Genomic DNA, 10,909 nt, shown 5'->3' with positions numbered 1-10,909 from the left:
GCAATTCTGACTTTATAACTCGCAATTCTGACTATATCTCGCAATTCTGACTATAACTCGCAATTCTGACTATATCTCGCAATTCTGATTTTATAACTCGCAATTCTGACTAAATCTCGCAATTCTGATTTTATAACTCGCAATTCTGACTATATCTCGCAATTCTGACTTTATAACTCGCAATTCTGACTATATCTCGCAATTCTGACTTTATAACTCGCAATTCTGACTATATCTCGCAATTCTGACTATAACTCGCAATTCTGACTATAACTTGCAATTCTGACTATATCTCGTAATTCTGACTTTATCTCGTAATTCTGACTTTATAACTCGCAATTCTGACTATAACTTGCAATTCTGACTTTATATCTCACAATTCTGTGAAAAAAAGTCAGAATTGTGAGATAAAAAGTCTCAATAACCTTTTTTTATTTTTTTATTCAGTGGCGGAAACGGGCTTCCATATATAGTAGTATATCAATGATGCAAAAAAAAAAAAAACCTGTGTTATAATAATATATATATTTTTTGGACTGGGGAGGAACTTTTGAGCTTCCTCATGATATGCCAGTTAAAATAAATGGTTCAAAAAGCCTATGATAAGCAGATTTCATAATGAAGACAGGTGGCTTTAGGCTGGTTGGTTATGAAACATATGCGTGAAGAAGGAGGTAGGGAATATACCACAGACCTTTTGTGGCTGGAGTACTCCATAGTGGGGAGATAGTTCATCACAGCGATGTAGACGAACTGCTGGGCATCAGCAATCACACTGAGGATAGACTGCAGGTCTGGAGTCCGGCCCACGGCGCACAGTGAAGGAGGAGAGCTCTGTGAGAGAGAGGAAAACTTCCTCAATAATGCCAAACAAAACTGCAATCAGCTCAGCAAACACCACCAGAACGAGGAACAACACAAGCCACAAAAATTCCAAAGGCATTGACAGGAATACACAGTGTCACATTCATTAGCTTTGTCTTGGCTTTATTCCCTTTCAAGATTGAGCTCAGTTTATCCAGTGTGCTGGATCTCTCTTACTGATAGATAGGCGCTAGCATCGGTCCCATTGAGTGACAGCTGCATGGGTGTGTCCTTGTTGTACAGGGTGGAGTAGTTTTTGGGCCAGTGTGCAGGAACGGTCTTGGTCTGATTAAGGTACCAATACGCCTCGAAGATCTTCCCAAGATCCTTAGCAAGACAGCTGCAGTCATACACAACCGCACCCAACTCCTTCACCTGAGCAGAATATATGAATATATGGAATATACAGAGTATATGGAGTATTGGTGCTATTTCTGGGTGGTTGAAAGTCTGAGTACTTAAAGCATTAGCAGCACATCTCTCCTCCCGTGTTAAAATGTTTATATTCATTACCATTCAAAGGTTTGGGGTAAGTAAGATTTTTATTGTTTTTTATGCTCACCAAAGCTGCATTTATTTTATTTTTAAAAATACAGTAAAAACAGTAATATTGTGAAATATTATTACAATTTTAAATAACCGTTTTGTATTTGAATATATTTTAAAATGTAATTTATTCCTGTGATCAAAGCTGAATTTTCAGCATCATTATTACGCCAGTCTTCAGTGTCACATGATCCTTCAGAAATCATTCTAATATGCTGATTTGCTGCTCAAGAAACATTTCTTATTTATTATCATAAACAGTTGAGCTGCTTAATATTTTTATGAAAATCATGATTTCAGGATTTTTGATTAACAGAAAGTTCAAAAGAACAGCATTTATTTGAAATAGAATGTTTTTTTTGTTACATTACATCTTTACTGACTTTTTTGATCAATTTAAAAATTTTTGCTGAATACAAGTTTTCTTTACAAAAAATATACCTTTGAACGGTAGCGTAATTATTTCTACTATATGAGGCATGTACGAGTAAGCGAGGAAGCAAAAAATCCCAAATACTGATATCAAACCATGTGGCAATTAAAGTTAGTAATCCTTGAAAAAAAAAAAAAAGACAAAAAATATGGCTAACCTGTGTTAGTGACCTCCAGTCCATATTGGCGCTTCCTATGTAAATGTGCTTCTTATCCACGATCCAGAATTTAGTATGCAGCACACCTGACGTCAGCTCTCGCATATTCACCATCCGTACATCAGCTCCTGCAGGAAGTAAGGCATTATTAAGTTGGCTTGAAAAAGCCAACTTACTGGTGGTCTCCCAAGCTGGTTTTAAAGTGGTTTTGGCCACTTTTTTAGCAGGCCAGGCTGGTCTTACCTGGTTTTTAGCTGTTTTTTTTAACTGAATCAACTGGTTTTAGCTGGATTAGCATAGAAACATGCTAACGACATGCTAGTAACTTTCTAATCATGCTAGAAACATGCTAACAAAATGCTAGTAACTTGCTAATAATGTTAACAACATGCTAGTAAAATGCTAATCATGCTAACAAAATGCTCGTAACATGCTAATCATGTTAAAGACATGCTAGTAACTTGCTAATCATGCTAGAATAATGCTAGCAATATGCTAGTAACTTGTTAATTATGCTAATAACATGCTAGTAACATGCTAATCATGGTAGTAACTTGCTAATAATGTTAACAACATGGTAGTAAAATGCTAACAACATGCTAATCATGTTAGAAACATGCTAGTACTAGTAACATGCTAATCATGCAAACAACATGCTAGTAATATGCTAATCGTGTTATAAAAATGCTAACCATGTTAGAAACATGCTAGTAACATGATAATCATGCTAGCAACAGGCTAGTTACATGCTAATTGTGCTAGCAAATGCTAATCATGCTAGAAACATGCTAATCATGCTAGAAACATGCTAGTAACTTGTTAATCATGCTAGCAACATGGTAACCATGTTAGAAACATGCTAGTAACATGCTAATAATACTAGCAACATGCTAGTAACATGTTAATTGTGCTAACAACATGCTAATCATGCTAGAAACATTTTAATCATGCTAGCAACATGCTAAAAGCATGTTAGCAACATGCTAGTCATGCTGTAAAGTTGCTTTGCAATGATTTGTATCTTGAATTGAATAGTCATGCTAGAAACAGCCTAGCAACCACCCCAGGTACCCTAGCAATATGTTTTATACCTATCTGTTTTTCTGATAGACTGTATTGCCTTGAAAACATTCAAACTTTAATCTTTAAAACTATTTTAACTTTCAAACTACTTCAAACTGAAAACTTTCAGACTGCAAGCTTTTAAAACTTTTTCAAACTTTCTAGCTTGGCTTTTTCAAGCCAACTTAAAGTTTGTCTACAAACTTTTCAATCTAGTTTAATATAATGTTTACGCCTGTGCTGATATACGCTGTTATTTTTGCGTGGCTGTTAAATATGTCAAAGTCAAGTTGACTTACCAGAATCAGTCAGAAACTTAATGTCATCCATAGGTTTTTTCTCTGATGGTTTATCAACTGCAATTCGGACCGACACTTTCCCCGAGAGCTGTCCTAATTCCTGCAGAATCTGCTCACCCTACAATGAACAGATCACTTGGGTAAGACATCACAAGCACAGCCTATTATTCAGTGAGAAGTCGGTAAACTTCACATCCAAACCTGATTAGCTGTGGCCTCATGTGTGTGCGTGTCGTCATTGGTAAGAGTCCAGTAGAAGGAGGCGATGTCCAGACTGGTTTGAGCACCAGATATAAGGTTGAGCCAGGCTTCATATACGGACTGATGAGTGGTTGAGGAGTTAAACACCAGTCCCTCAGGAATACTCTCCACTAAAACAATCCTGTAAATGACACACATGGGCAACAAAGCCATAAATGCAGACTTCATTGAAAGTGCAGCTGTGAAACAGTGTGCTGTGGTTAACCTCATTTACCAGTGGACCACTGAAACCCTCAAAAACACAAAGAAATGTGTGACAGAATGATAAGTGACCCAAATAAAGTCCCATAGGTGGGTGTCTACCTGCAGGGATCAGTACAGGTTTCTCTGATTAGAAGGTGCTCCTGCTGTCCAGATGATTTTGAGGAGGAGGAGGAGGAGGAAGACGTTGCCATGGGAACAAGCAGGGTTTGGAGTGACAGGAGTATCAACAGTATTGTGGTTAAACAGGTGAGGATGATCAAACACCTGTAATACTAAACACAGAGATGGATACGTTCAATAAAGTACAGTTACTGGTCATTATTAACAAAACAAACAACAACAGTCATCATTCATATGATGACCATTATCCAGCTCATTACACAGATTCTTATAAAATAATTGAACATGTAAAATGATTTGAACAAATTATTTTAATCACGGCAGAAGAAAAATGACATGGAGTGAAAAATGAGGTACAATGTAACTGACAGTAGTTACACAAAATATATTGGTACCAAATCTGTTACTGGCTGATATTAAACATTACTTGTTGATTTATCAGTATTGATACTGGACATACATCAGCTGATACTGGATATTTAAGTGTCCTAAGATTTTTGAAATGAGTCACACATTGGCTGGTAATTTTGGTAACTTTTTAATGAAATCATATAAAACTAATTTTTCTATAGTACTAACAATAAAATTATGTAAATCTTTAGCGATTTTAGGTCATTTAGATCTTTTTTATGTGTAAATTTCTCCAGTTCACCATCATTGCTATAAGCAAATACACAAACTTTTAGAACTACACTACAGTAAAAATCTCCTTTAAGTTTATTTCTGTTTCTATAATTTATATAAGTTGAAACAAAGAAAATATGAGAATGTATCATGGATTTGAATGCTAGCCTTCTGGTGAAAAAATCTAAATAACATGACTTCATATCAGGTCAAAATCATGTTATGATGCTATGCATCCACTCGCTGTGCAAGAATTCTAGATTTTAAGCTTAGAAAATATACATTTGGATATTTGTTCAGACTTTATACAACTATTATATATATTATATATTTTTGTTAATATTTTAAAAGTGTCATTATTGAAGTCTCTGTAAGAGAGTGTGTGCAAATCATTTGCACTCCGAATGTTTTAAAGTCTCACTTCTTTATTTCTGTGTGTGTTTGTTCATTATTGTGGCTGATATATACATTTCATTCAACACATATTAGAAAAAATATCTGATAAATTTTGACTACAAACAGCCAATGTGTGACTATTTATAACCACTTAGACTCAAATCAAATGAAGTCCATTTAGTTAAAAAAACCCATTTTGAACTAATTCAGGAAACCATTTTTATTAAAGAAAAAAATGCTTAAAAAGCTTATTAGGGTTAATTATGCATGCTCATTTCTTATTTTTACATGCAGATTACCTTTGGTGTCATCTAATGCTTACTTAATGTTGATCTTAAAAAATTTAAAATTCACTCTTTAGCAATTTTCTCACACTGTACATTATAACGTTGTGAGGCCTAAATTTATTTAAAAACAAATGACTGAGTTTTTTTTTGTTTTTTTTTAGCATTTTAACACCAGTCATCGATTAGTTCAGAGTAGGGCTGCACGATATTGGAAAAAACTCACATTGCGATATTTTTTTTTCTGCGATATGAAAAAAAAAAAAAAATCACCAAGATGACTTGAATAGCTCTATTTGAAAAAAAATGATAGGGGTGATTTTGTAGGTGAGTAAATCAGCATAGAAAATAACAAACAAATTACAAGCATAGATAAATAGAATAGAACAAAGATATAAATGAATTTTTTTTCATATATTTATATTTTTCTATTTTTCTGGTAAGTCTAACAGTATTCACTATTCAGGTACAGAAATTGAATAATCAAATGTAAAATAACGCTGCATAGTCTTCACTATAAATTAAATAATAAATCTGTGTTAAAGCTACGAAAGTGATTTTTCTGTGTTTTGTTGTTTGATTAACATTTATGACACAGAAAGCAACTGGAACATTAAACTGCTGTGAACCAATATACTGTTACACATCCTTTTTCTTTCTCACTTGTTTACCTTGACCTAAGCCATAAGCAACTGTGTTTACAAGAATACTTGCAGAGACATGCATTTTGACATAATTTCGCACTTAAGTGTCATTTCAGGCACAAATAGACGAAGTGAATGGAATTCGGTGTTCATGTGCATCTATGTTCATAATTGAGCTCTACTTCTCGTGCTCGAATGGTTTAAAATCGCTTGAATGTTTAAACCGACAGGACCTAAAACACATGCAAATGATGAACCTTCATTGTATGATGGTTAACCTTTGCAGTTAATCCAAGAATCACCTGCGTTTGGAACCCTGGTTCAAAAAACACATTATTTTCCACATACTGTACATTATTGTTTCTCCTCTATGCCCCGTTTAGGTAGGCGTGGCTGACTCTTAACTTTTATAAAGAATATCTCTTTGGATTTGAGACTTTAGTCTTTGCAACTTTACAGATCTTCTTTATGCACCAAGAGCTTGTAACACTCCAAAGAGAAAGGAAAAATTGAAATCGCATCATATGACCCCTTTAATACCTTTTGTGAGCCAAGATGTGTTTCTCCTCTGCTTAGCTCCACATCAACCATCTTGATCAAGACATGAAAACAAAAAGAATTGTAGTTAATCAAACATAGCATCTTAAGCTTGCACATAAATTTATAAATTAAAACCACTAGATAACTCTTAAACAATAAGTGAATTTAAGGAGCATATAAGAATCACAATCAATTCTAAATCATTTAAATTAAGATTAAATTTACCTACCTTTTCGTATGGTATATCTGACTTCATTGTGTCGAGGTTCACCAGCGCATTAGGAGGAAATACAAATCCTAAAAAATGAAATATGAGTCAGTCTGGCTCTGGGGAATCAGTGTTCGTGTAAGCATGTAGACTGGATGGTGAGCGTTTGTGTACGTGTTTGTGCCATTCTTTGTTCTGTCTCCCGTGTCCAGCACTTCTATAGAAAAAGGGTTTTTGCCAGCTCATTATACCGAAAGAGCCAGACGTCAGCATTAGTGGCTATAGACTGAACATCCAGGAGGCTGACACATGTCTCAGTCTTGATGAGCTTGGCAAATCTTTCACATGCAGTGGGCACTCTGGGATATCATCTGATTTAAAAGTGTAAGTGTTTTTGAAGACGCAAGGAAAGCGAAGAAATGTGGATGCTGTGCAGGTTATGAGAGTCATGAGCAAAGTGTCATGTGACTGAGCTTCCTGATAGTAACGTGATCTAGTTATGGAACCTTGTTGACAGGAGGACAAGCAGGAAAAAAATACTGTTACTGTACAGATCAATGTGTGAATGGCTTAATTAATCAATTTTCATAGTCCATTAAAATGGTTTACCCCATAAAGCCTATGAATTTCAAAGGCCTTTAAATTACCAGCATGATCAAAACTTTGCTGAAAAACCTGTTGCACACCATCTACTACATGCCTTCTGTCCTCTGCTTCATAGTTTATACTTTTTTAGCAAGTAAAAGGTATTTTAGTATAATTCTTTATTTGTGACCCTGGACCACAAAACCAGTCTTAAGTCGCTGGGGTATATTTGTAGCAATAACCAAAAATACATTGTATGGGTCAAAATTATAGATTTTTCTTTTATGCCAAAAATCATTAGGATATTAAGTTAAAGATCATGTTCCATAAATATATTTAGGAAATTTCCTACCGTAAATATATCAAAACTTAATTTTTTATTAGTGATATGCATTGCTAAAAACTTCATTTGGACAACTTTAAAGGCGATTTTCTCAGTATTTTTATTTTTTTGCACCCTCAGATTCCAGATTTTCAAATAGTTGTATCTCGGCCAAATATTGTCCTATCATAACAAACCATACATCAATGAAAAGCTTATTTGTTCAGATTTCAGATGATGTATAAATCTCAATTTTGAAAAATTGACCCTTATGACTGGTTTTGTGGTCCAGGGTCACATTTGTCCATCTATGGTCACAGATGTTTGATCATAAAACTAAGCATTTAAAATCATCTTAATAAGACATATTATTGGGGGATATAGAGTGACAACTGATATGCATTTTATGTAAGTAGTCTGAAATTCTGTTATAAAGATCTCAATGAATTACATTAAATGCTATCAGAATTTCATCTTACTTATAGGCCATAATAACAAGTGCACCAAATTGAGCTCCATAATATTCTTACTATATCACACTATATGAGACATAAAAGCCTCTCAAAAAAAAAAAAAAGTAGCAGCAAAGTCTGACACTTTTAATTGTTTGCAAGTTGCTGTTGATAAAAGCGCCTGCTAAATGAAAAAATAGGCTACACTTATTCAAAAGGCCATATGTTATAACAACATATAATATAACATAACATATGTTATGACATAACTGTGGGTAAATGAGAACATGGTCTCTTGTGAAAAATGAGTCCTCACATGAGTCTAATCATGTGCAGTAAGAAGTCCTGAAGATACTTCTATCATAAAAAAAAAAAAAATCCATAGTATCTATGCAACCTTAAAAGGATAATTTGCTCTACAAAGGAAGCAAGTCAATCCGGTTTGGAACAGCACGAGGATGAGTAACTGATGACAAAACATTTCTGGGTGAAATATCCTTTTAACTAAGAGTTGTGAATGCCATCTCAAAAATTACAAATGTCGACTGGCATACTGTATAACCTGCCTAATAAACGGTATCTCTAACCCAAGTGAGCTGGTTACCAAGATAGCGTCTTTGGGACGCGCCTATGATACCCCCAAAAAAGTCGTCTAGATAGGCAGCTCACTAGTGTTTGACACACAGCCATGGTCTATTTTTGCTTCCGTAAGTGTAATGTACATATAGTAACACATTTGTAGTTGTTACATACTGAATGCGCACACACAACCTTTGTCAAAACACAGCTTTTTAAAAGTTCAAGGAAATGTTAAGAGAAGGTAACGTTATAGGAAATGAAGGACATACCTGTGATCTAACAGCACACAAAGCAAACTATCCCGTTTGAGACAGCGGTAAATCAGCTGTCAATGAGCTCTATTTACAGACGAAGACAAGTGCTCTCTGTTAACAATAACGAGGTGAAATCGGCGTAAACAGTGAGTACACTTCTCTGTTTGCACTGCAGTACACTGTTAGTGCACTGTAAGAGTCACGTGATCACGTTTTAAGTAACCTATGGGTGAAAGCCATGAGAGTGATGTAGACTGTAAAAATCCACTTCAGTTTTATCAAGGTTATGTTGATGAAAACGCCTTTCTTAGAGGAACCAGAAACAATAGGTTATCGGTTAATTGTTATTTCACGCGTTATTATCAGATTATTTTCCACTGCTCTCCGGTCATGTTTAGTTCTGCTGTTTATTTATTTATGTAGGCTATGTATCACATGCTTGGATGCCCTGGGGGTAAGCAGATAAACATCAAATTTTCATTTTTGGGCAAACTATCCCTTTAAGTACATTTCACTTACTAGATAGATAGATAGATGCCCCCTCACGCCCCCCCGTGGCGCCGGTCCTGCATAGGTAACGCGACAATCGACCAATCAACAGGTGAAAGTCTATTTATGATGTCATGTGTGTTTGTCTCAAGCAGAGGGCGATATGGGACTACATTTCATTTGAAGGCAAGCGTTGCACACGCAGTGTGAGACTGATAACCTAATCTAATTTAGATTAGGATGCCAAAATAATGCGGTGAGGTGAGAGCAAATGTTTAATTATTTCTTCATGTTAATCTCTGGAGGCAGCTCCTTTAAATAATACCTCATCATAAAGGTGGCAGACAAAACTATGCCCACATGTAGGCTAGTAAGCTGTGTTTATTAAATGGCACCCCAGAAACCTCATTTACGGAGGTAAATTAGCCTAAATAATAATATATTTGATTATGCTTAAATTGAAAGCCTCAGGACTGAATTAATTGTAAGGCTAGCCTGCCAAATTCATTTTTCCTCAATATTTTAAGTCAGAAAGTTTGAATTAGCTATATATCCTTGGAAGAAGTCACATTAAAAGCTGCACAAAATTAACATAATTCATTAAATGAACAAACACGTGTCCGTGAAAAGTTTCCTCGTCTCTCGCAGTTAGAGTGCGCTCAGACCGGTATATCTGGCCTGCGGCTGTACGCAGTTATGGGAGAGTCAGGAACCTGCCGCCTGTCCAGGATGCAGTCAGGTGTTTGTCCTTAAAAAAATACAAACCTTCACGTTACTGCACTGACACTAACGGATGAGTTTAACATTTAGGCTTCCAGCTAACAGGGAACGTTTTGGTTATGAACACACGTTCTTCCAGTTACATGAATAGGACGTTCGTTCGGTCTTTTGCAAAATGTTAGCACAAAAATGTTATTTATAGGCTACATCGTTCATGAATTTTTTTTCTGAAAACGTGTGTGTTTTTTTTTTACATTATTGCTTGCTTGTTGAGAAATCATTCAAAAGTAGTGTTTCCTTAATATTTGCAAAATGATCAAATAGAACGTTTCCTTAATGGTTTCTCTTAACGTTCACATAACCAAGAAGATATGTTTTTAAAAAATGTAAAAAAATTGGAGAACATTCAAACAACTTAATTAGTTCTTAAACACACACACACACACACACACACACACACACTAGCTGGGCTTTCCCTCATCTTTTTCTGTTTTCTATTGTAATAATAATTGTGTGAGCTTTCTGCTGTTTCAACCCTTAAAGCTCCTTGATAGAGAATAATCATATCTGTTTAACTGTTTAACAAAAGATAATGTTGTATTTTGTCTAAAATATTTTGTCTAAATTCTTTTTTTCTTATAAAAGATAAAAATGCGTCATGTAGTGGATCATAATAATGACTACCCATCAACTTCAAGAACATATTGCTACATTTTTATGACCCCACATCCTCCTTCAATTGGATACGGTCATGTACTGTTCATATATTCTTGTGCAATTTTTCCAGGAACTGAAAATAACAAGATAATTTTTTCATTGACATAGATATTGTAATATAATATTATATTATATTATAAGCAATGCAT

The 10,909-nt window shown here is 35.0% G+C and overlaps 1 protein-coding gene across 1 annotated transcript in view; it reads right to left on the bottom strand.

Annotated features, from left to right (window-relative positions):
- LOC107717615 (phospholipase D3-like) overlaps positions 1 to 9,013 on the bottom strand; it is a 12,376-nt gene extending 3,363 nt beyond the window's left edge. The window contains exons 1-9 of the mRNA XM_016524423.1: positions 8,850 to 9,013; positions 6,664 to 6,731; positions 6,435 to 6,485; positions 3,926 to 4,098; positions 3,563 to 3,743; positions 3,362 to 3,479; positions 2,001 to 2,128; positions 1,042 to 1,239; positions 695 to 834 (exon numbers count right to left, since the gene is read on the bottom strand). Of these exons, the coding sequence (XP_016379909.1) occupies positions 695 to 834; positions 1,042 to 1,239; positions 2,001 to 2,128; positions 3,362 to 3,479; positions 3,563 to 3,743; positions 3,926 to 4,098; positions 6,435 to 6,485; positions 6,664 to 6,690 (1,016 nt within the window). The 5' untranslated portion in view covers positions 6,691 to 6,731; positions 8,850 to 9,013. The remainder of the gene's footprint in view (positions 1 to 694; positions 835 to 1,041; positions 1,240 to 2,000; positions 2,129 to 3,361; positions 3,480 to 3,562; positions 3,744 to 3,925; positions 4,099 to 6,434; positions 6,486 to 6,663; positions 6,732 to 8,849) is intronic.
- Positions 9,014 to 10,909: the final 1,896 nt, after the last annotated feature.

This window comes from Sinocyclocheilus rhinocerous, unplaced genomic scaffold (genome assembly GCF_001515625.1).
Source record: "Sinocyclocheilus rhinocerous isolate Xijiao unplaced genomic scaffold, SAMN03320098_v1.1 scaffold240, whole genome shotgun sequence".
In the NCBI taxonomy this organism is placed as follows: Eukaryota; Metazoa; Chordata; class Actinopteri; order Cypriniformes; family Cyprinidae; genus Sinocyclocheilus; species Sinocyclocheilus rhinocerous.
Note: the sequence above shows the minus strand (reverse complement) of the source record. Positions and strands in the feature narration are given on the sequence as shown.